Source organism: Branchiostoma lanceolatum, chromosome 3 (genome assembly GCF_035083965.1).
Source record: "Branchiostoma lanceolatum isolate klBraLanc5 chromosome 3, klBraLanc5.hap2, whole genome shotgun sequence".
In the NCBI taxonomy this organism is placed as follows: domain Eukaryota; kingdom Metazoa; phylum Chordata; class Leptocardii; order Amphioxiformes; family Branchiostomatidae; genus Branchiostoma; species Branchiostoma lanceolatum.
The window spans coordinates 7,197,051-7,222,623 of NC_089724.1; the positions used below are offsets into that span (position 1 = coordinate 7,197,051).

Sequence of the window (25,573 nt, forward strand, 5' to 3'; positions counted from 1 at the left end):
CTCCTCAAACACGGGACCTCCATCTGACGTCCTATCCGAAGGACGCCCCTAACCGAAGCTAGGTACTCATCTGAAGTTAAGTGAGGAGATTCGTGTTAAGTGCCAACAGGACAAGTAAGGGTCCCAGGATTCGAACCCAGGACCTCTGGGTTCTGGGCCAAACACCTCGCAATTACGCCACGGCGAAGTCAATAGAGGAATTTGCTACTCTATCACCATTCTGTTATTCCTATACACGTTTCACACGCTTGATTTTATCGGATGATTTGTCATTGTGGAATGATCCACTTAGCTGGTGTGTTACGCCGAATGGCGGTTATGCCGGCTATATAGATACAAATACAGATACCGCCACAACGACACAAGACTCGCTTTGAAAACCTCATTGATATTATGGCGATTGAATATATTGCTGTATTCATGTCTTTGAAAATCTGTTTCTACAGGCAAGGAATCTCAAGGACAGAGGGTCAAAGTTCAGCTTGTTGGGTCACACATATGACTAAGTTTCCGATCACCCACTATAATATTCTTTATGGGTCACTTAGTATATTACTACTATTAATATAGTAACTAGTACACTAGTAATATCACGGAATATTTTTCGGTCAGACGAAGAACAAATTTTTCTTTTTATTTGTAGGAACAAGTCAGACGTTTGAGTTGAGCGAGTAAACAGATAGTCACGTGATGCATCCCTTTGTTGAACGCGGTGAGAGAGAACCCTTGATGTCATTACACACTTAATTACATCGGATAATTCGATACTTCTAAAGATAAGCACATTCCACACGATTCCACAAGCACTTACAGGTAAATATATAAAAGACTGCTTTGTCATAAGAAAAAAAAATAGGGAGACTAATGATTGGCCCCACTCGATTGTAGCACTATATCAAAGACATATGGTAGCCCTTATCGTATTAGTAATCAGGATGTTAAGTATTCTATACTTCTCTTTTGTACTATGTTTAGTAGTTGTTGCCATAGATTGTACCGTGTACATTTTTCCCGCAATAAAGTTCTTCTGCTTATAAATCAATCTAGTTTTAATCATAAATCGGTTCCTTGATTTGGATGGTGATCAAATATCCGCTTAATCGTTCCCGTGTGAAACTGCTTGGACCCGAATCCCATGTTTGGGTTTACGCCCTTCCGATTATATTCAGCTGTCCTTAAAAAGAGCCGAACCAATCAAATACATTAAAAAAACTAAACAAGACTTTCTTTTACCTCCATTTCTAAAATCACATCTTTGTCAGAGCCATGTATAGTCCTAATAAATAGTGCATAAGTTTTTGCAAATGACAAAAGAAGTCTACAGACACTAACGCATGTGAATGACCGCGATGAAGGCCATTTCTTCCCACCGGCGAAAATAGACTATTGACTTGATGTATTTGTCTCCAGACATGGCATGTACGGTCATACACGTAGTTTAGTAGAATGGGGGATTCAAGTGTACTTCTAGAAGGTAACAGTGTGCGAGTGAACAGTTCTTCTTTCTCTTCTTGCATTTTGAGGCTACCAACTTCAACTTGCTGAAGATTTTGTAGCCTATAAACCGACAGTTAGGCATGCATCTTTAATTTCAAGACAAGATTATAATCTTTGTTGGGTTGCGTGAAAGGGCGAGGTTTGTCTGTCTTATTAGGCACGACCCATTTCATAGGATAATTCGACATTCTGATGTGATTGACTTAGTAATACGTTCACATGAGCCACTTGTACTAATACATACACGTAAACAGGGTTCATTTCGCTATAGTTTCGATCCAGTTTGATGAATAGCACTCATTTGTTTGTACATCTGATGCGTTTATTGTCGCAACAAACATATTAGGTGTTAAACTTAGAGGTGAATATATGACGTCACTGTCTCTTCCAATGATCTCATCGTTTGCACGTACATGTGACCGAATTCGCAGAGCTGGTAACAGCGGCTACTTAATTGTTTTCTGACAAGGTGCCAAGTGCCTTGTCTAGTTAAATCTCACTACAATACACTTGTAGATCCAACGCCTATATTTGAGTTATCATCTTTATAACTAATACGCACTTCTATTTAACTGTTTAACATTTCTTCGCTCATCTTTGACAAAAAAGTATTCTTAATAGTCGCTGATGCTTCTAACCACACAGGTTATACCACTATCTACCCGATCGGAATTTGATTCAGGTTTAAAAACTGGCAAAAGAATCTATAAACAATGGAAGACGTCATGAACCGCTCCCGTGTGCCTCGGAGCGGTGATGACTAATATCGCCGAAGGTCATTTCCTCATGATAGCCAATACAGCAGGCTTCGGAGGGGGGGCTTTTTCTGACTGCTGTCTTTTGCAGAATACGGAATGCTGTCTAATTCAGTTGTACGCACCGTTACTAATTGCAAACGCGGCCATCAGAACACGGTGTTGATCAGAAAATATGACGTTATCAGACAGAAGGCGACGATATCAAATCGCCACGAAAAGCCTGTTTAGGAGGCTATCCTCAATCCACTTGGCTTCGTGATAGAGCGAAGTGCGTCGATAATTGTCGGCAGTCGATCTATTTCTGCCGAGCACCCCGTCTGAGACGGGTCGGAAATTCGGTAGCTCCTTCAAGAATCGTCACCATGCGGTGAGTACGGTAGTTTTCTTTGGAATGTCGTTACAGGCGTCAGCAGCCTTGTAACTGGTCTGTAAGTAAACATGGTTTGTGGCGGGGAAAGTGGGCGGTCGCTCGCACAGGTGGTTAGCACAAGCCGCCACCAGGCCTTCTAACAGGAGTATCGGGTCGCAGAATTCAGCAAAAGGCGCGGGGAATAATCGGCCAGGAGAGTCAGTCCACCTGCAATTAAACCCTATGACGGCCCTGGCAAATATTCTCCCTATAGCCAGCGTGCTTAGCTCTAGTCTGGTAGCGATAGGTTTGGCACGGACTAGTACATATAGTACTGCCTCGATGTGAGACTGAGAAATAGTTGCTTGAAGTTAGGTTGTTGCTTATGCTAGCACCTGCCATGAAACAGGTTTCTTGATTAAGTTATAGCATTTCTCTGGCCTTCTTATATCATACCAAAGGTGCAAGACGTGTTGCGTGGATCGGTTATTTGCATTACCACTTATCCATAGATATTCTAACAGTTTACGATGCTAGATTTAAGATCCCGCCATCTGTTCCTATGAATGTGGTTTGTGTACGTGTGCAAAGCAGGGTTTAAAATCATAGTAGTACATGTACAAAATATGTGTTGATTTAAAAATAACCGCCGCAGGAGCTTCCGCCATTTCGGGCGCGCGCGCGGTCTAGACTTGTCGATACAGGACTTTCTCAGGACACTGTTGACAAACTGTCTCTCGGTCACTGCTTTGTTTTCCATTGTTTTCCAGTTGTTTTTGGCTATTTTCGAGTGTTTTCGATCGTACATGTCTACGACGTGTTTTCGGCTATTTTCGGTTGTTTTTTGGTAATTAGTGAGACCGACGTTATCCATGTACAAACTGGTGCGCTGCCTTAAATTTCATCTAACAATCAATACCTGCTACAGTTTTTTTCAGGCCGTATAACTGAGCTTTAGAGTCCCGTGCTTTTCTCGGGTCCTTATTATTACACGAGCATTTTTATACGTTGTACATTATGTAGGTCTCTTACCACACAAGCAAATACCCTAGTAGTACTAGGGTATTTGCTTGTGTGGTAAGAGACCTACATGTATGTAGTAAAGATTTGGTGGCCAACAAGTCACCATAAATGGCTTTGGTCAGGATAAAAACTGTTGTACCATGAGTTTCTAACATGAGTTGTGGTAGTATGAATATATGTACTATGTGGATGAAAATCCCAAAATGTACAGCGTAGTGAGGACCTAAACAGCGGTCAAAAACGCCGACAGTATCCTCACAGGAATGCTAACCTGCATTAACATTAATCCGCCGGGTTGCATAAATCCGCCACTTTGAAAAACAGTGGGTTTGAGAGATCTCTAGTGCAGCACCGTACCCCCCAAGTATGCACAGTTTAGATATACAGGAGTGCATTATATTGGGGGACGTTTGGCTGGAGATCTGTTTGGACGTGTCTTTTCGGCTTGGCGGAATTATGTACCCTAGGCCTAGTGGAATTATGTTAGTAGATGTTACCATGGCATGGTACCAATAAACTCTATCATATCTGTAGCTGGCACACCGGTAGCGGTTGGGATATGACATTCAGTAAAAGGAAGCGCAGAAGGTAGACCGTGCTCAATATTATACACTTGGCTATTATGGCAGAAATCATTCCGATTCGTTCATAAGATTCAGAATTATTCTGTTCCAAACCATGATTTTGTACGTAGTTGCAGGTCTTGCGCAATCTTTTACGATTGTTACCACGGCTATGCTGAAAATTTACCCTGCGCTATTCTGTATTTGGCGTGCTACAGGTACTTGCTGACAATGTTGTTGTAAAGAAAACCCACTTTGGTCGCCTTTGTGGACACACCTAGAATAATTGCTACCACGTCATGCCAAACGGCACGATCTTCAATCACTGGGCGGCTGCAGATATAGGATAAAATGCCAGAGGGAGTAAGTGAACATGTTTTATCGGGACAATCGCTAACTGCTTGCTTGACTGCTCACAGTATCTTGTCCGACCGGTCTGTCAAGAGCACAAACTACGAGTAAGAGGCTAAACGTAATTTGTTGTAAAGGAGGTTTGTTCGTCTATATAAAATTGAAAAACAGCATAACAAAAAGCAGAAACATTTTGAGTTTCAGTTTATTCAAATCAACAATTAGCTTAACAATATATAAGTACATTGCATGTACCCTTCCTGTGGTCCTTATGGGCATTGTAAAAAAATCGTTGTTTTTTCTTAGCATATTAGATTTCTCCTACTATATTAGGAAAGTTAACTACTCTATCAGGAATTGTGTAGTATGGCATTGGACTATAAACTTGTACAATGCTCGGTGGAATCTATCACCCTTCGATAGTTTCTTATGTACCGCCTTATACTTGCATCACATGGGTGATAACATGTCAGTACTATGTAGTTTGAATTCGATGTGATCTTTTTATCAATTGATTAAAGATTTATCCCAATAAAGAAGGCATGTATATAATGTATCAAACATGTCGTAATATTTCGGATACTAAATTCATTTATGGCAGATATCCAATATAAAGATAGCAGTCAGATTGTGGAAGAAAACGAGATGGTGAGGGACAAAATTGTGAAGTTTTTGTCTGGGAGTGCCTTGATTTACCAGGTAGTATTTGATAGATGTGGATGTCCTTTCTTTGAAGAACACTAATCTACAAGCATATGCATCAATGCCAATGACAGTTTAAGTACAAAAGCAGAAATATTGCTTTTGCCCTTTGGATACTGCCATTGTCACCGATAGATACATGTATGCTTGGAGATTAGCAGAACGCCTGGCACCATGTTAATATGGACGAAGAGGGGAGAGGGTGAAAGTCCAGTACATTGGCGCATAGTGTGGTGTCTACCTTCAACCAAACGGCAAAATTTATTTCCGTTTCAGGGTCTTCTTCGGCCTCGTGGTTTGTCTCCCCCTCGTGCTCTATGTGGCTCCTGTCGGCGGAAGGAGAGTAAGAAGTACGTCTTGGAGATTTTTATATTTGAATATGTGAATATGCTACCGACTTATGAATAATTGATGGTAAAGGTTTGCTCCATGCACCCATGTCTAACACACTACCAAAATTCTGATGTTCTGCAAATGTGCAATGTTTCACTTTCATCTAAACTATACGACGTTAAAGTATTAAAGACAGACATATGCATGTGTCTACCTTGCAGAAAGGTGCAAGCCTTTGGCGTTTAAAGACACGACAAAGGATTGCACCAAGGAGCCAAATGGAGAAGGGTGGTACCCTGATGGAACTGTCTGCATGTTGGACTGCAGGGAAGGATGTGTGAAGAAAACAGGAGGCAGGAGAAGGGTATGCAAGGTCCGGGGCCGGTCAAAATGGTGGACTGGAGGACGTGGACTACAATGTCTTTGTGAGTGATCAACTATATGCTTCCATGGTTTATTATCACAAGATCAATGTGGAAAACATGTTTAAGACATTGTTTTGCGAAAATCACATTTTTTTGATTAAATGCTCCATATCAATTATTCAAGAATTTGTTGGACTAGAAATTGAAAACTAAATGCCCGTTGTTATCGATGGAAATATTCCAGTTTACCTATAACGTCAGCAAACATCGCTGCAAAATGGTAGTTGAGCCCTGCTATGGAAGTTACCGCTCTTAGGACTTGATCATCATGCATTTTGTGCTTGCCCTCTTGTTGTTTTGTAATTTTCACAGTTGAGAGTTAAACTGTCACTCAAGGCAAATTGTAGAAGCTTGGAGAAACTTTCAGGACGCATCCGACATCGTTCTTTAGCTCTCAGAAGGATAGTCACGTGACCTGAGGATCAAAGTTCACGTAGGTCACGTGAAACACGTGTGACACGAGAGTAGAGTGTTATCACAGATGGGAGGCGGTGGTGGCCTTGGTCGTGGTAAAATACGTCATTTTGTGGACTGTCATTTCATTTTACAGCATAGCCAGCCTGTGCATCTAATTCCTGATATTCATCCACACACAAATTTACCTCACGGGCAGAATCACAGACGAAGTTGTCCTCAGGTTTGATGATTAGATAGTTTTCACAGGTCTATCAGTACACATATTTCATACACCTCCATTCTATACTACATGTATGTTTGAGAGCTGTTGCCATACATTGTACCGTGTGCGATTGCCGTGCAATGATGTTCTTCTTCTTCTTGTTCTTTCATTTCGTTATTCCAGGCCGTCCCTGTGCCAGCGCCCCGCCAGCCGTACCGAACACGAGTGGTCCCCAGGACTGCACATCTCCCTACACAGCGGGAGCGACGTGCATCTACGAGTGTAGCCCTGGGTACGTCAAGATCGGCGGAGATGACAGCAAGTTGTGTAGCGATGGACAATGGAGGGGAGCAGATCTTATGTGTGGTGCGTACCACCATTAATTTAATGTCACTTCTGTCATCGATATGAAACAGCAACAACACGTATTAAAATTGAAATCGTATGTTTAAGATTGGTGTCGTACAGCTTAGCCTTTCGAGGTCATTTGTATTACATTGATTATACAGTCAAGCCTTTCTATAGCGGTCTCTCAAGGGGCTGGCCAGATTTGATCACCATGGACAGGTGACCGCTATAGAGAAAACATTGATCAAATGACCACGTGCACGAGCAATAAGTTGCAAAGATGACCACAAAGGCTGGGTTTACACACGCATTTTCCAAGCACACTCGGAGTACACTCAGCACTATGTAAACAGAAATTTAGGGTACTCAAGTACCCTTTTCCCGGACTCGACTTGAGTAACCTCAAAAGCATGGTTGCTCAGCTGGGTTGACCTCAAGTCACGTTTCTTGTGTGTAAATCCACGGATGCGACTCCAAATCTACTCCCGATGAGTTATGTGTGTAAACAGTCCGCTCTTCAGTCGGACATCGGCTAAGTGTGCTCCAAGTGTACTTGGAAACTCCTGTGTAAACCCAGCCTAGTACACATTTTTACCGTACCTATTTTTCTCACATTCTACTCACCTGTTTTCGATTTCATTATCAATCAAGAACCGGAACCTGATGTCGACGGAAGCTGGGTAACTTGGGGTTCATGGGCGAGCTGTGACGTCACGTGTGGGGGCGGAGTCAAGACCAGAACCAGGACCTGCACCAACCCTGAACCGTCCGGCGGAGGGGCCGACTGTGTGGGGGACACTGAACAGACCAGGGATTGTAACGACTTCCCGTGCCCGGGTAAGATATCTCAAATATAGACCTGACGCACATCATAGCTGAATAATAACTGCTTAATATAGTCATCTTAATAATTGTCTCTAGTAGCAATCTCTTCAATACTGTCATGATAATTGGGCTGTGTTGGTTAGTCTCTGACGTAATCGGTTTATCTTTTTTTATGTCCTTATGCATCAGGAAGTAGGCGTGATTATAGTTTGATGAGATGAATCGCTTTGTTTATCACTTGAATCAGTTACTATTAATACTGAATGAAAAGTTAGTGTTCCAACGAGCTGAATAACTTTGTTTAAGTTTTATCGTGAATCGGAACACATTTTAGGTAAGTCTATTACTAAGCAAGTTTAACCCAGCCCCCCTTCCCCCCAACAGACTGCATGCGTATATGTGCCCTGGGGACACTGAACGACGCCTGTGACGCCTGCACCTGCGACGGCCACGAGCTCACCGGACACGTCATGGACACCAGGCGTGTTCCGCTCAGTGACGCTGACATCTTTTACGCCGAGAAGCCGAACGACCCCGTTGCTTCTACCGACACGATGGGCAACTTCCGCCTATCCGGCGCCTGCGCACAAGGAGTGGAGATCATCGCCAGAACGAGGGGGTACTTCGATGCTCGAGCAACCTCCAGCCAACAAGATGAGACGACGTCAACTGTACAAGTTGAGATGGCAGCCGAGGGTAAGTATCCATGCACTGAAAGTCTTCCTTGTCTCATCATTATGAGACTTGACCGTGGCGCGTTTTCCTGCTCTTTCTTTCACCGTGGAATTTTACACAGTCCCTTTTTTTATCCTTTGTTAGTACCACCGATCATAGATCAACATCCACAATCGAAGAAGCGAATCGCTGGGCAAGACGTCACGTTCTGTTGTGCTGCACATGGAAACCCGCCGATCTCGTCATACGAATGGTAAGTACATCGGTGCTGGAGGATCGTTCCTTTTGAGATACACAATTCCATCTCAACTCCAGTTTTGTATAAAAGGGCTAGGGTATACCAAAGAACGCTCTTCTATTGGGCCGTATTGACCCATATTGGATGATTTCTCAACCCGCTAAAGTCCGCATACTACCACCGTTATTTCACTATGAATATGCAGTGGTTTATTTGTAATCGTGAAAACGAAGAATCAATGAACTGAGTCAGTCTCTCTTCCAACTGTTTTTGTCGGCATGTAGAATTGTGCAAATGCTGCCGTCCGACTCTTTGTTTCGTAGACCCCATCCCGTAGCTCCCACCATTCATTGAAACAGTAGGGAGCAAGGGACGCAAGCTCGAACTATAGAGCGAGAGGACACAGTGTTCCCATAGATATTTGTTGAACAATGATCCTCACGCAAATCATGATCCTCACCGTTTAATACGTACACCTCCAGGTTCAAGGACGGCCTCGTGTTGGATGAGGCTGTCTACAGTTACAACGATACGCTCACCCTCACCGGCCTGACTGTCGACGACTCCGGGGTCTACCGGTGCCGGGCCAACAGCGATGCGGGGGCCAAATATTCAGAGGAGGCAACGCTTGCTGTCGAGGGTAAGCACCTCAGAAATTATGTCTTCTTAAGCCCCCTCTCACTGAATCCGCGGCACGTTGGCGGCGTCGCTGCGTCCTAAACTGGAATTGTGTTGCCCTTGACTTTATAATAGGAATATCATTCAAAAGTATGACCAAAAAGACAACAAAACATACAAAGCTTGATATATATAATAGGTTCGTTTTTTGTCAATGGAATTCGTTGAGTGCTTTGTCCATTCCATCGCCGCATCGACGCCGCCAGCGTGCCGCGGGTTCAGTGAGAGGGGGGCTTTACGTATAATGCGAACACTTTTGAGACTATAAAGAAACCGTGCGTAGACAATATTGTCTCTCTGTAGACATGGTAAGACGTTGAGCATAATGTTCTTTGGGATGCCCGGGAGGATTTCTGGCTCAGAACATACATGTTAATTTGTTTGGTCCATTATGGAGAATGATGGAACGGATATTTGAATTGTCTATGACAATGACACATGAAGAAAGTTAAAGATAAGATAGTGACCAGATGCTTTATTTTTCCTCTGCATCAGAAGACAGTATGAGCTCCTGTGCCGCGGAGCCGGAGGAGAACTTCATCAGCCTGCCTGATGACTGCATCCAGGAGGACACCAACAGCACCGGCTACGACATCGGCGCCTGCGGGGGGGACGACTGCGTGGGAGACCTTGGGGAGGACGACAAGGCGTGCGTGGACACCATGAGATTCTGCTGCGTCCCGACCAGTACAGAAACACGCACGGTACAGTGTTCTGGGTACAGTTTGAATGTCACCGTTACAACCGAATGTGGGTGTGGAAGCTGTGTAAAAACATCCACTAAACGGATCCAAGGTCGGGCGTACGGTTTGAACCGTACAGATAATGCTAGTACGGAGATCCCATTAAAGTATGGTCCCGTCATTAAGGACGGACAGGTAGTCGATATTACAAGTGAAACAGGGATATTTGAATTTACCATAGAAACCACTGCGAGTAAGATAGCTCTGACGTTCCGAGATAATTTCAAGAAGTTGGTGACTAGTACCAGAGTGCTTTCCTTGACCGGTAGCGACACGTTGGACTTTGATGTAGTTCTGAAGTTAAGGCCTCCCCCTGTGACTTTAATGTCATCACAAAATAACGTCATAGACTTGGGAACAGTGGAGGGGGAGGAGCCTCTTGCGGAGTTAGACATTCCTGCAGATTCCTTGTTCACTGCAGATGGGGAGATGTTTACGGGTGAAGTGAAGGCTTCTGTTTCGTTCATTGACCCCAGAAACCCAGAGGACTTTGAGTTAATCCAAGGAGAGCTAACGGCCGTAGATGTAGAGGGGAGGGAGGAAACCATGGAAACATTCGGCATGTTTAATATGGACTTTGAAACTGAGACAGGGGATTCTCTTGAACTGGGAGGGAACATAAGCGTTCACATAGATCCTTCTCAAACAAACATTGATCTCACTGACGTCGATGAAAACGGTATTTTGGGAACGAAGCTATGGCTTCTGAATCAAGACACTGGTCTTTGGCAGGAAGCGGGAAGCCTGAGGGTGGGTACGGCAACGAGGAGAAGGAAAAGGTCTACATTTGTCATAGGGGAGTTTCTGTACGTAGCTGATAGCCCGTGCAATTTTGACCGAGTCGAACCCTATTCCCGACGCTGCTTTGCCGAAATCCGCGCCTACGATAGTTTGTCGAATCTCTATCGCAGCAAATCCACGGGCATAGGTACGGGAGCTGTCAGGAACGCAGACGTTGCCCTGGTCACAACTAGCAACAGGGGGAGATTTTCAAGGTTGAACTCCTTGAGCGTGTATCGACGGGGTAGAACAAATTATAAAGGCGCGGTGTGTTTGGAAACATTGTGTGAGCCCACCGGTAATGATTTCAGTGCCAGAATTAACGTCGTTAAATACAACACACATCTTCTGGCCGCTTTGTACCCAGGGTTTGACGCAAATCTCCAGAATAGTATTGAAATAAAAGACGATGGCAAAACGTTGAGTTTTGATGTCTTCAAGCCGTCGCATACAAATGGTCCTATCTATACTTATTTCGATTGGTGGGACTGCTATTATCGTTCGACCGTATCTGACAATCACTTTGCCTTTGTTGACAACACTTATCGTCCATACGTCTTCCCTCCATACTTCTTTAACCAAAACCAGTACAGTCAGCCAATAACTGTGACATCTTGGTACCCCAATGAAACCGACCTGAAGAGTGTTTGCTTCATCAAAGTGTTCGTAAAATTTGAGTTCGCGGATACTACAGCAGTTCGCGTTACGAGTAAGGGTGGAGGTGTGTATGAAGCTAATACGGGAGTAACCTACGGTATCAGAGAGGATAGAACAACAACGAATCCTACCGATCCGACATCAGGTTTTGTCTGCGTGGAATTCAAATGCCCGGGTCCAATTCTCGAGAGCGTATCTCCAAGGCAACCGCAAAATACCAGCCCCCCATACCCCGGCGCAAACGACAGCACTAGAATTACTATCACAGCAAGGAAGTCGATTTGCACCGCTGATCCAGGCTCTGGGTCCATAACAACAGAGGGAATAAACAATTCCCTTCTAGACAACGTAGCCGACGTAGTCAGGGATGGGAATATGAACGAATTCACAGTTCCAAATGGCAATAGTTTTGGGCGGGACCAAGGCATCTATATCGCAACAGGCAGTGGAGATACGGGCTATCGTCGTGCCTTAGATTATTGCCGAACTGGATCTAATTCGGGTCGAATCGGTAGGCTGCCATTTGATTATGAACAGTACTATGCCGTTAGGTTCAACTGTGGTAACGTCAGTCCCCCAGTTACACAGGGAACCTGGATTCTGGAAGACTCCGAGCCACTTTAGAAACTTGTTTAGCTATTAGAAACATCATCATTTTCGGGCGGATCCCTTGGACAAAGTCCACTCTTTCTCTCCACGAGTTCCAATCTTTCATGATATCGACGAGTAAATTATTCTTTTCTTTTATTTTATATCTATGTCTGCTACACACTAATATGCGGTGATGATGATGATGATTTTTTGCCACACAGCGTCTGATCAGCGTCAATTTTTTCTTCGTGTAGTCACCAAGAAAGGATCATCAGCTATAGTGATAGGTGTTTATCAGAATTGTTCCTCAGTTGCCAGTGCTTAATTCTTGGGGGGTCGATACATAGTCAGTGCAGTTGATCATGAATGTAGTTGAGATGATTAAACTCACAAGCACATCATGAAGAGCTTATCAATCAGCAAGAAATAGGGCAACATCACTAATACTAAAACTCACTTCTCTACTCGTCGATCCCTGTTGTGAACTAAACGTTGTAGTGACGGGATTTAATCTAATACTCTCTAACCAGTTTAATTGAGCCTGTGACGGTTAGTATAGCTATCAGCTTTTAAACAAGATTTAAGTAATAGCTGAAATGTAATTTTATTTTGGAGATGCGTTTTGAAGTTTTAGAGCTGTACAAGTTAAATGTTTCAAATATTGGGAACCAGTAGACGCTATGAATTGTCAATTTTAATTCTTAGCTTAAGCATATTATGGAGACGGCATGAGAAGTCAATTAGGACTGTTGTATTTAGTGATGTATCTATATATTACAAATATTAACGACAGGTATAATGTCACTTAAAGGCTTGTAGTTAAATAGCATCATATGCAAACAGCCATGCTTGAAAGGGGAGTACATCTATTTCTGAACCATAAAAATGTTTATCACCCCGTTGTAGGATAGAACTGGCATGACCTTAATCATGGTCAAAACAACTAAATATCTAACAGTAGAAAACCACAACTCACCTAGTCCATCCTACCTGATAGCAACTTGATACCGTATCTGCCTATAGATACTACTCAATACTAGGCTAGGCATTGATTCACAGGATTTTTGTTTCATCTTGCATCCCTAGTTTTCTCCTGGTTATGTGTAAGGCAGGTCACCAGTCTAGGGTGAAGCCAGACTCAAATATTCAATAGAAGTCCTGAAATATTGATAAATACATCATTGTGACCTTTACTGCAGCTTCGATATGGTTCACTTTTATAGATAATTGTACTACATTTGCCAAGTTCAAAATGGTAGTTAAGCACGATCAAGGAAAGCACTACTAGTATATTGCAGATAGAAATATATTTCATGCTTGTTCTGTCAAAGAAATCTCAGAATAGATGTATTGCAACTCCAGTGTTAGCAAATCTACCATTATATCGGTATGTAACCTTTACAGTTTGACAGTTAAACATCTAGTGAATGCATGATGGTGAAAAAAATTGATAGAGAGATTATGTTAACATATATATCATTTCTTTTAGGATGAAAAGAATACGCAAGGCGAAAAGGCATATCAAAAATGAATGTAAAACTCGTACATGCTTTATGGCGCGTTTATGTATATCTTACATGGATAGTCATAGATTGCAATGCTTATGTAATCAATCTCCTATAACGGTCATAATCGTTTATTATCAGGTGAATATAATCTACTATCTAAGTCACAGTGGTTAATAACCAGGTTGTATCAATTCTACAAATTGGCTATCAGATTTATGTGAAATGAAGAGTAAGTGATTTTAGGTAATGATCTTATCGTAACATCGTTGTTAGCAAGTATACAAGAAAAGTATCAGCATTAATGTACCGGGGAGCGCCTGAACCCAAAAGACCATTGTAAACAAAACTTTAATGGCGATATGAGCGTTACCCACTGTGGACAGATAATCGCCCATATAAAATCGAAATTACAACGCAAACGATTAAATACCAAGGTATTGTTAATCATTGTCATAAACGTCAATTCATTGTTTCTCAATTGTACCTATTAATCCACATGCTGTGAACAATCATGACCAACAATATGGAAACAAAAAGTTCAATAACCAACAATACTTTCGTAATATCGGCATGTCACATCAGTTACTAGTATTGCATATCACCTAAGGTCTATGATATTTCATACATATCATACAATGCTTTTAAATTGTGAGCGTTTCAAGACTTGACTTACATCAAGGCAGACGTTTGGATGATATCATAGATGATGATTAGATAAAAATTATGAAATATTTGACGTAACATCATTGGAAATACATGCAAAGCAACAAATACACGATGCCCATAGCCTAGGTTGGAACGTAACAAACCACTGTGATAAAAAATACACTATCAACTAACCGTTTCCCTTTGTTTCACACTTCGAACTTGTCACTTATGTGTACTATCCATGGTGGATCGTCTTTGAATAAAACTTTCTTCTTTTGCTGTCAAACTGAGTGGCTTTGACTCTTTTTTACTGAAATCTATGTGAGTTCATAGATAATTGCTTTCCTTTTGTCAACGTTTTTATTTAATCCTCGTACTGTATAACAACGTGATTGGTTGGTAACATTCTATGATTAAACTGGAAAACACCACATGTACAGCCGCAAGCTGTCTCCAACATGTATATTAAGTTGGGATGTCGGACGTTTGTTGGCCCACTTGCGATGATGATCTGTACTATCTATGAATGAAAAAGAAGCGATACAAATACTTTTGATAAGAATGTTCATTCAACAACATGTGTATATGGATTTAGCTGTAATTCATTTGATCGGTAATAGACACTACGCTGAGGCGAATGGGTAGTTTATTGGCCGCCGTCTTTCTGGTGAATGGAAGTTGTCAAACGTCTTAAGATATCAAATTGTTCTCATTTTTGTCAAGGTGGTAATCATTCTAATTTAAGCCATGGAATATCCAGCCATATAAACACATAATATAACGCAATGCAATCTCACTGGACGTTAATTCTGACCGACAAGCTATTTCTGTGAACTTTTCTTAATACCAGAATGGACCCATAGGCACTTCTACGTACAGACGACTACATATATATATATGTACTGTAAATAGTGAAGTCAATGTAATTTCGTCAACTCTAGCTCAATTCAAAGTTGTTCAGATGTTTTAAACATTCGCTCACAAATGTAAATACCATTATGATTCAAACTCTTTCATTTAGAGTCTACGAACGTGGTATGTCTAAAAAAAGGTTTCAAAGATTTCAAACTTAGATATGCCGAATTAGGAGACGCCTATGTGGTCTTGGTTGACTGACCCGGTCGTGCGGAACGACTCAAACAAACAGTCGCGTGTGTTCGTAGGCTCCCGCTAAAAACCCGGAAGGGCCCGCTGCGCAGACTGCACAAACACAACAGGTGACCCTTGTATGCACATGAGGTCGTCTGGGAATCTTGTTCAAAAGGCGAACTCGCGATTTACCGTCTCACTGCACCGTTTCATGACCCGTGGCCGATGCCGGTCTGTCATAGTCTCTACCAGACTAGCTACGCCGGCTATAAGGAGAATATTTGGCAAGTTCGGTCACCAGAGGGTTTCATTCGCAAGCGCAGAATTATTGACCTTACCGTGGACTGACTCTACTAGGAAAATTGTTCCTTTTAGTTGCCGAATTCTACGAACCTTGCGCCCGTAGGAAGGTCTGGTGGAGGCTAGGTCTGTCAAGGGAAGAAGGCGGGAGGGTTCCCCGTCAGCCCGAGTGGACGATTCACCGTCAACCTGCCATCTTCTCAATGTCCCGGTGAAAGCCGACCAGTTGTTTGTTTGACAGACACGTTCAGCTCAAACTCTCAAGAATGAAGACTTTCCACCTTGCGGTTGTCTTCGCGGTTTTCTGTACAGGTTCGTCGAACCCTGAGTATCTGCGGAGAGCGGCCAAGCTGAAAGAAAAGGTATGGAACACTTCCGTGTAGGAGGTTTGTTGGCATTGGTATTCACAGTTTCCGAAGGACTGTTCACGTACATTGCACCTGTTGATATATAGCACCTGTGAGCATATCTAGATGCAGGGGTGGTACCGTAGACTTATACACAATGTAACAGCCTCAACGATATCATTTACCGCCAAATAATGATACTCTAAAGCGTAGAGCAGTATTTAATATTTACAAGACGCAGGAGGGTTAAGGAAGCAAAATTGGAAAGCAATAGTTCTTGTAAGACTGGGTCGCTATAGAAAATAACGTTAATGCACGTGCACTTGATATCAGTGTAAAGGATCGTGGCGATAGAAGTGACAAAAAAATTAGATATCATATTTCCACCGCGACTTTTGACACAAAAGCTTACGATGGATCTCCGAAGTCGGATTCAGTAACGCTCAGAGTATCCGGTGGCCAATCAAATGTCATCCACTATTAGGCACAGAACATGTGTGTGATTTTCAGAGGCAAGAATGAAAGCAGATTGCGTCTCCATTGCTTTTATTGACGTTTTGGCGATGCCCCACCATTTGTCAATATAAAATGGTCGGTTCAGAACCCTGGTACAGCATCCTTTGGGTGGTCTGCTGGTACTCGCTAGATCCAGTTCTAGACGGATTTTTCCTGTGTCATCTGTCTATGTTTTTTTTCAGTTTGCGTATAAATACGTGTACTTTCCCCTCCGTATCCATGTAAACACAAATTTTGTTGGAATCCCAGAGAAAAGTCGTCTGAGCTTGGGCGTATCTAAGCATTTTTGTTGTAGGTGGGCTGTATTCCTAGCCTGGGTACCAGACCACCGCGCCACATTGAGTCGCTAATCCTTCGGCAGGGGAAGCAACCTGCCCCGCCACCACAGTTAGCACACGGGCCCCTAATTATACCGCGTAGCTGATATCGGCTGCCATAAGTGACCGGGTGCAAACTCTATATCGCGTATGATGTTCTCCCTCAACCAAAAAGTGGCTATCGTTTAGCGCGAAAGGTCTGGTATCCAGGCTACTGTATTCCTGAAACAGTGAGGCATGTGCTTGCTAATTTACGTTGGACTACTCAAGTCTACTGTGCGGCAGTCTCGTCTTGACCCCAAAGTCAAATAGACAGACTTGAAGGTCAGACGTGTCTTTCACACGGAAAATTGCCTCCCATTGTCCACGGCCAGCACACAACGTCGTTGATTAAATTTCCCCAGAGTAGACATTCTATTCCCAGGGAAGAAAAGGAAAGAAACTCTACTGTAGTCGACATTATAGGCCCCTTTGTGATTCTATCACTATGCAAGGCACCGCGTGAAACGTTTGAACATACCTTGGTTATTTTTTTTTGTATATGTGTATGTTTCCATAAAAGAAATTTCTATGTTTTGCAAGTTGAACAGTATATTATCTACCATGTTTCACTCTTTTTATGCACTTACATGTAGGCATTTCTTCATTCCAAACATCCTACATGTCACCTGAGTTAGCGCCGAATGGCAGCCGCTCCAGACCCTTGCGATCTAGCCCCGCCAATTGTAAGCTCCTAGCCTCGCGATTCAGCCCCTGGCTGCGAAGAGAGAGTAGTCGGTCTACTCAATAACAATAACATCTTCCTAGGTAAGAGAGCAACATATCTAAAGAATGACGCTGACGATTAAAGACACAATCGAGCATTCTAATATGTCATTTCAAAGACCGTTCGTTTCAATACATATCTCATGAGAGAAGTACAGTGGTGTGCCCTGACAACCGTGTTAAGTCGTCCCCTACCCTATAGATTTACAACACGTGCGGACCAGTGGTCGTAGCAGTGCTACCCCGCCCCAGGCGTCATACTAAGAACGTCACCCTGACAGCTATGTGGTTTTAAGACCGTCGCCGGTTCCGGACTGTCTTGTTGATTCGACGCTTGTTGTTTCAATCTAATACAGCAAATTTCCAGCTCGTCAGTTGAACCTCTCTCTTTATTTCTCTCTCTCTGCTTCTCTCTTCCTCTCTCTCTCCCTCTTCCTCTCTCTCTATACATATATCTATCTCTCACTTTCTCTGACGTAGGCCTGTCTGTAGACGTCTTTTAAACTGCTTCTACGTACGTATATTTGAAGCAAATTGAGTCCGTAGAACGTTTGTGCAGAGCTATATCAAATATCATATATAGGTAGTTGTTTGCGATATTTCTATTCACTCACTACGCATTTCCCAGACATCGTTTACACCTGATTTGTTCTTATCTGCTTCCTGGCCTTAAAATACCTGGTTTCTGGGTTTGGTTTCCTGTACTTTTCAGTCGTGTTGTCGTGTGTTACTGATATAGCGACCACTGCACGACCACAGGCTAACCATGCCTTCAGGGCAGACCCATACTGATGTAAGGGACGAACAAAGGGTGCTTCTCTAGCTCGTACACTTTAACTCTTCTCTCTTTGGGGTTGAATTCTTCCAAACATCAGTTGTTTGTTTTCTTTCCTTAAAGAAAGTAAACTATAAGATGGCGCTTTGAGGAGTCGACTATTGTTACTGGTTGCCTGCAGCACTTACTGTACACGGTTGACTAATTTCTCTAAATCACTTACTGCCATCCAAGACAGAGTTCCCCCAAAAGAATGCACGATACGTTGATTCAATTGTCAAATGAAGGACGGCCTCCATTATGTAGCTGCCGTGCTACTGTGTTGCGTTAACTGGAAGGGAAATGCCGGTGTCTAGAAAGACTTAAGTTAATGAGATTTGGCTCTTTCTTTGTCAAACAGGGACTTAGCCTCCATCAGGCCTTCCTACGGGGTACGAATCGTAGAATTTGGCAAGAAAAGTTCAATAATTGGCCAGGAGAGTCAGTCCACGGGAAGGTTAAAAACCTATGGTGGCCAAACTCTCCTGACAACTATTCTCCCTATTGTCGGCGTAGTCAGTCTGATAGCCTCCACGTGCACCGTGCCTGCCAACGGGGGTGTGGATAGTAGAATTTGGCAAAAAAGGAATAATTGGCCAGTTCAATCAGTCCACTGTAAGGTTGATGATAATAATGATGAAGACCTTTATTGCACATTTTTGCCACACTGGGCTAATCACAGGTCACAACAGGACAAAACATGTTGAACAGATACAAAATAAAACTAACTTCTCCTCGCTTGTCGCCTGCAAATGAAACCCTATGGTGTCCAAACTCTCCTGGCAAATATTCTCCCTATAGTGGGCGTGGTTAGTCTGGTAGAGACTAGACTAATTCGGTAGCCTTTCCCCGGTGAGGGGAAACCGGCTGTCAGGGCTGATCGATCGACATGTTAGCCAGACGAGTGCCACAGTGTTGCCATGTTTTCTTACACACCCTTGTCAACTAGGACCTTGCATTTCTATCTGATCGAAGAGCCCGCGCAATCTATCCATTGAAATGCAGACCTAACACATCGTTGCACATCTGATATGATAACGTCAATGTATGTGACTTTCAAATTTTATATCAAAGCTTTTATGTCAACCCCAAGGTTTAGAATTCGAATATGCATGCACATCGACTGTAAAGTCATGAAGATTACGAAATACCAGACTGCACATGTTCAAGTCGACTTCTTTCATCTATATGGTGGAAACCTGACTGTCGAAGGGGTACAAGGGACGCTATTTTGCATGACATATTCCCGTGTGATCCAAGCTAGAATGTAAACGTTTCTCCGCAGCTAGCTGACACGCTCCCCAGCAGTGTAGCAGTGCACTTCTTAAATAAAGTCATAGGTGGCGCTTTTGAACCGTGACGTGATCCCGCCTTGACAGCCAACTGGACCGATGACAAGTGTCCCTGGCACACCAGCCAGACCCCTGTTATGACCTGTTATGGGGCCTGTCATCTCACAGCTGTACCTTCAGACGACTTCTGACACTAGCAGTGCACGTCTTAGATAAAGCGGTAGATGGCGCTTTTGAACCGTGGTTGTTGGGAGGGCTACTTGATTCCGTCCTGACAGCCGGCTGGACCGATGACAAGTGTTCCTGGCTCACCAGCCAGACCCCCGTTATCTCACAGCTGTACTTTCAGACGACTTCTGAGGTAAAGAGACCCACCCCGGACAGAACTGGGTCAGGCTGGATCTCGTCATCCTTACCTTTGTAAGCAAACCATACATCTTCCCTGTACAGCTGTGCGCTACTATCAGTAATGTAAACATGCATGTCTGTAAGCTAAAGGCGACATACAAATCATAAGGCGCCAGTTAGGCCATGTTGCCTTAAATGTATGGATGGTATCATATGAGAACCCCAAAACTGATGCGTAGGTACGAATTAAAAAAAAGATTGGCCAAAAGAAATTGCCTTCATCATTAAATCTACATGAAATCTTCATTGTGAAATCTACGTCAGAAAGGATGAACAAATTCTAACACACATAGTATGGTCAACCGGATGATAGATTCTTCATTTTTGCTCTCTCACATTTCTTTTTACTTTGGAACCGGCTTTGGCATTCTATGACATCAGTAACCGTTTCCCAATTCCGATTTTGTTTTTGCAACTTGCAGCAGATATTTTCTCATTTTGCAGCTTCTTTTTATGATTTATATTATGGCGGAATACGTTTGTTTTGGAAAGTGACGAAAATTGATACACGCACGGATGCCATCCATACAACAAAGTATAATCAAATCAATATGGCCTTAGAAGTGACATACAAACCTTAAGGTGCCAGGTACCGGGTCATGCATTGAGGCACAGACGGCGTGAACTTGACTCTGTGTAACTCTGTGTGGTGTCCATGCTGTGAAGTTTGTGAACAAATGCCAAATTAAAGAACATGCCAGCGATGTTTTGCCCTTGGGAGAGGCACTTTACACAACTTTCCTTACTCTACCACTCTACCCAGGTTTAAGAATGGATACCTGACTTTGTTTGGGGAGGTGAAAGGCGGTGAAAGGAGAGGGTTGGGCTCCGCCTTCCAATACCGTGCTCTAGACACCATTGTCGAGATGAACACCTCAACGATGCTCGTCCCTCTTACCTCTCCTCTCTTCCCTCTCTCTGACATCTTCTTGTCTCTCTTGCTGTGCCACTTTCTCCCTTCTTCTGTTATTCCCTCACTCTGCACTCACTCGTTCTTCCCGTACCATGTGGCACTCGCGTGCTCCCTGTAACCGGACGGTGGCCCCACTTCAAACCGTGGTTGGAATATAAAGCTACCGGCTGCCATCGACATTACCACGCTGGTTAAACCTCGGTAAAGGTCACGGTAAACTGGCGTTACACTCCAAGTGTGTCTTGTGCCCGGCATATGTCTGTAGTACCGCGAGGGGTGGGTTCACATAGGACGAGAGTTGAGACACGTGACGATGTGTCTCTCCGTAGTCAACCCCTTGTTACAACAAAATGCGTAGGGGTCGAGGGTCACAAACTTTGTTTAAGGGACCGCGGCTGGGCGAGACGCGAGTTTTCCTGGAGGAATAGCAGAGTTAACGAGCCGGCACAGACACGGGATCACACGGGAAGACTCGGCGAGGTTGGGAGGGAAGCTCAGAGTCTACTTTTCTGTTCTCGACTGCCAAACTTGCACGAGACCATGGAGCAGACGGTAGCGCTGGTGGTGATTTTGTCTGTTGTACAGATCATATCCTACGTGTCCTCCGTACGGCATCCATCTGAGGTACGTAAGATGGCCTTCTTATGATCTGTCCTTATAGAATTTCGACAGGGTCGAAAAGTCGAACGAGGTCGAAACGTCGAACGACTAAAGTTGGGCTTTGTCGGAACCACTTGTCTCCCCTCCCATACACGGAGCTTTATACATGTCCCCTCTATTAAGCAATTCACCCTCACTTCGCCTAGACCTAAATGCTTCCGGTCCCCTTGTTCGATAGACTTGTGACCGACTTTAGTTCTGCAGTTTGATTTCGGGGACCTCAGCTGCAGGTGATCAGGTTATAAGCAGAACTTAAACAACATTTGGCCGTAGCTGGCTTCGAATTCGTTCACCTATTTTCCTGTCAAGTCGCCACATGGCACACTTCTCTTTGAACAGAGCTAGCGGTGGTAAGACTAAGAGTGGACTAATCTGTGTACAACTGTATGTAGGGACGTTTATACAGCGTGCTATCTTTAGATATACAATGTATCCACAGTCGACTAGTCTGAAACATCTGAGCGCTAACCGGCCAGGCTGCCTTTCTTCACTGAATTGTGGCGAGACCCAATTTAACGGAAGAGTTTACGTCAGTGAAGGGAAGAGCCAAGAATTATCGTATCGGCGGGATTGATGACGTAGAAAAGTAAAGTGCTTCCAGGGAACAACATGGCCGAAAAACGAGGGCACACACGGGACATTGCACTGAACGCATATTTCTGTAGTATAGCGGTTATAGTTAGTGGTAACGTTATATGTAGAGCTGTTCTAGGGTAGCAGCTTATTGTGGTATAATAAGTAATTGTTGGGGTCAACTGGCACACGATCAGTGTTTCTCTTTCCGGAAGCACACTGTGTGGATCAATAGAGTGGTCTGAATCCGATGATCAGACTCACTTCTCTTATTAAGATATTTCTGTAGTTGCCAAGAGTAGTTTGAGTCTCTGTAACCATCATATGGTGAATGGAGATGTAGCGGTGCTACCATGGATGCCTGATTTGTGAACGTAATGTATCAAAGATGCCCACTTTGCAGTGTTTACCTTGAATGTCTGGATTTTTGCAAAGAAAAAAATGTTGGCCAAAGATGCTGCCTGATTCTCCGCTCAAGAAAACATACCCTCGAAAGCTGAACTTTTGACAACTTTGCCAGGAGTGGCGGCTAGTAATATGAAACAGACCTGCTGTGTTGTTAGAAGACATCTATATACCGTGCACAGGGCTGCAGAATCTGTCCTGCATAGTTTTGAGGCAAGCCGTCTTGTTCTAATTTGTGGTAAGAAATCATTAATATACTGAGCCAAACGGCGTTTTGAAGTCCCCTGGTTTGTGAATAACGGCGACCCGAACAGGCGACAAGCATTCACGCTCGCTCTGATCCTGACCGTTGCATTCTATGTAGAGGTGGCTAATTGAGTAACTTAATTGTGAGTTTGTGAACTTGAAATATTCAAGATTTGCGGTTTTCGCCATGATCTCTCCACCCGCCAAGTTGTGACACAGTCAAAATGCGTTTCCATTGTGGCAGTTACTATACTACTGTACCGCAGAATCGTTCCAACCGCGAACTTTGAACACAGTAAAAACCCCTTTCCTTTCATATACAGAGAAATCAACTCCCCGTTAGAGTTTACAGTAACAAACTGCCTGATGAGTCCACTACCTTCCAGTCCAGGAAAATGGCATGTGTAGGAGTACCGTCTTTTTTGTTTGCCCTGTGCGTTTGTTTTTGTTTTGAAGGATCCTGTGTTCCATCTGCTCCTCCTTTTTGGCAACAGGGTGCTGGCCACTACGTTGCCAAATGTTTAAATTAATGCCGACGTCTTGGCTTCCTTCCGTCCCAAATGCTTGTTGTCAACGCCGCCTTGCGCTGCGCGACATACTGCAGTATTGTTCAGTGCCACGTTCAGAGATTCTCCAGCATTCTCCTTATATTTAGGTCAAGCTGTTTTCTGTCCGTATTACCGCCTGTAATGCCCTGTGTGGTACAACACGGTAGACACAACAGTTAGTGTTGCCTGGTGCGTTACCTACATGCCTTGTTAGACTAGAGTTAGAATACACTTTGGGTGGTGGTACGTGTAGACAAAACGGGGCATAGCCATGCCTTCAGTATTCTCTATAAAGAACGGATGAGACATCAAATTTAAAGTCCTCCCGCGTCATCTCCGATTCGCAGCCCTTGGGCCACACAACTTTGTGCAAGTCTCTATGCAACAGGGGGCTAGTCCGCTGGTAGTGCTGTGTGTGTTGAACTTCCTTTCTCTTTCCCAAATGCTGAGTGCTAGGCAGAGAAAGCAGTATGCATATGTACCATTTTGTACCATTTTTGTACCATTTTTAAAGTCTTTGATATGACACGGCAGGGGATCGAACTCACGACCTACCGTGTATACATCGAATGATGTGACCCAATTTGCGGAATTAGACAGCACACTGAGCAGCCAATGTGATTATACACTGCACCTGCTTAACCTGGTATTCAACCCTATTATAGCTGCCGAGTCTCTTCTGTCCTCGCCGCAAATAGCGGCGGGTTCTTTGAATTAAAGTGCTAGAGGTGTGGCTCTCCTCAGACACGGGACCCCCCTAACCGAAGTTAGATACTCATTTTAGAGTACCTAGCTTCGGTGAAGTGAGTGAAGTGAGGAAGGTCGTGTAAAGTTGGTGACATGACAGGATTCAAACCCAGGGACCTCGGTAGCTATGATATGTTTGGATCCCAGGCTAGCAACTGCTGGGTTCTATGTAAGAATCTGAAGCTATAACTTTGTGCAGTTCGCATTCTCCTCGGTGGGGGCGCTACATGACATTTGCTGTTCACTGCAGTGACACCAAGGGCAAAAGTCAAAAGCTTTAATGTTAGAAACTTTGGCAAAACTACCTTCATCGTAATTTCAACATACCAAACTGTCTTATCCCACCCAGGTAAGACCCACATACCCAGACATATGTCAAAACCGTCAAGATCTGATACAAAGCAGGTACATTGAGACCTTGGTGGTGACGTATTCGTGTCGTCTTTATACTTTAAGTTTAATCCTCTGCCAAAGCAGTTGGTTTGGTGACGCCAAACACAAGACGGACAATATTACTGTAATTGCAGAAATGTTCGCGGGATTTTAATTTTACGGCAGGGAGAAAATGGATAGTTCGCGGTGATTTTGAGTTTGCGTTTGAAACAATAGTAGCGCTACAGTCACACAATGGAACGGCTTTTCGCGGAGGTTTTAAGTTCGAAAACCGCGAACATAAAACCACCGCTGTAGCTGTAGGTCGTAACGTTAATCCCGTTGTTTTTGCCAAGTCCAAATAGTTAGATGAACAGATTACAGCAGATAGGACATGATATCTTGGGTTACGTCTTCAAAGATACGAGGCTTGATCACTTTATCGTGAGACTATGTTTCACCCCCCCCCTCCTTCCACCAGACGGCGATCGCGCTGCGCTCTCGCTGCGACCTAAATCGGATTTGTTTAACCCTTGACTTTATAATTGGAATATCATGAAAAATATGAAAGTATGACTGAAAAGACAACAAAACACACAAAGCGTGTTTTTATCTATGAAATTCGTTGAGCACTCTGTTAAATTTTAGGTCGCAGAGAGCGCGCGGCGAGAGCGCCGTCCTAGTGGAATGGGGGCATTAGCGACATGCCTGTCCATTCTCTGATATGATATCATCCTCCCCATCTTTAACTTTGCTTTCCACTGCCGATAAAAAGAAACGACCCACAACGTCGCCTTTTTGGCATCTTGTCAAACGTCATCACGTCAAAGAAGCCGTCTTTGTGGCGCCTCAAGACACGCATATCTTCTAGTCACAACAGGAGAAACCGATTGAGAGACACTGGTTTAATTTGCGTTTCATCTAAGAGCCAAAGTCGTGACGTAATCAGG

At 43.6% G+C, this 25,573-nt stretch overlaps 2 protein-coding genes across 5 annotated transcripts in view; both read left to right on the forward strand.

Moving 5' to 3' along the window:
* The window catches only part of LOC136429921 (cartilage intermediate layer protein 1-like), a 37,923-nt gene extending 23,326 nt beyond the window's left edge, over positions 1–14,597 (forward strand). For 2 of the 3 annotated variants that reach the window (XM_066420089.1, XM_066420088.1), the window contains exons 4-9: positions 6,804–6,986; positions 7,620–7,805; positions 8,178–8,489; positions 8,613–8,721; positions 9,189–9,346; positions 9,880–14,597. In XM_066420089.1, coding sequence (XP_066276186.1) covers positions 6,804–6,986; positions 7,620–7,805; positions 8,178–8,489; positions 8,613–8,721; positions 9,189–9,346; positions 9,880–12,188 — 3,257 coding nt within the window. In that variant the 3' untranslated portion in view covers positions 12,189–14,597. Of the gene's footprint in view, positions 1–2,498; positions 2,623–5,519; positions 5,594–5,797; positions 6,002–6,803; positions 6,987–7,619; positions 7,806–8,177; positions 8,490–8,612; positions 8,722–9,188; positions 9,347–9,879 lie in introns of those variants that run through there. The other variant, XM_066420087.1, reaches the window with a different exon arrangement.
* Positions 14,598–15,506: 909 nt separating this feature from the next.
* Positions 15,507–25,573, forward strand: part of LOC136429920 (blastula protease 10-like) — a 34,539-nt gene continuing 24,472 nt past the window's right edge. The window contains exon 1 of one of the 2 annotated variants that reach the window (XM_066420086.1): positions 15,507–16,062. The gene's annotated coding sequence lies outside the window, so the exon portion shown is untranslated. Of the gene's footprint in view, positions 16,063–21,584; positions 21,697–25,573 lie in introns of those variants that run through there. The other variant, XM_066420084.1, reaches the window with a different exon arrangement.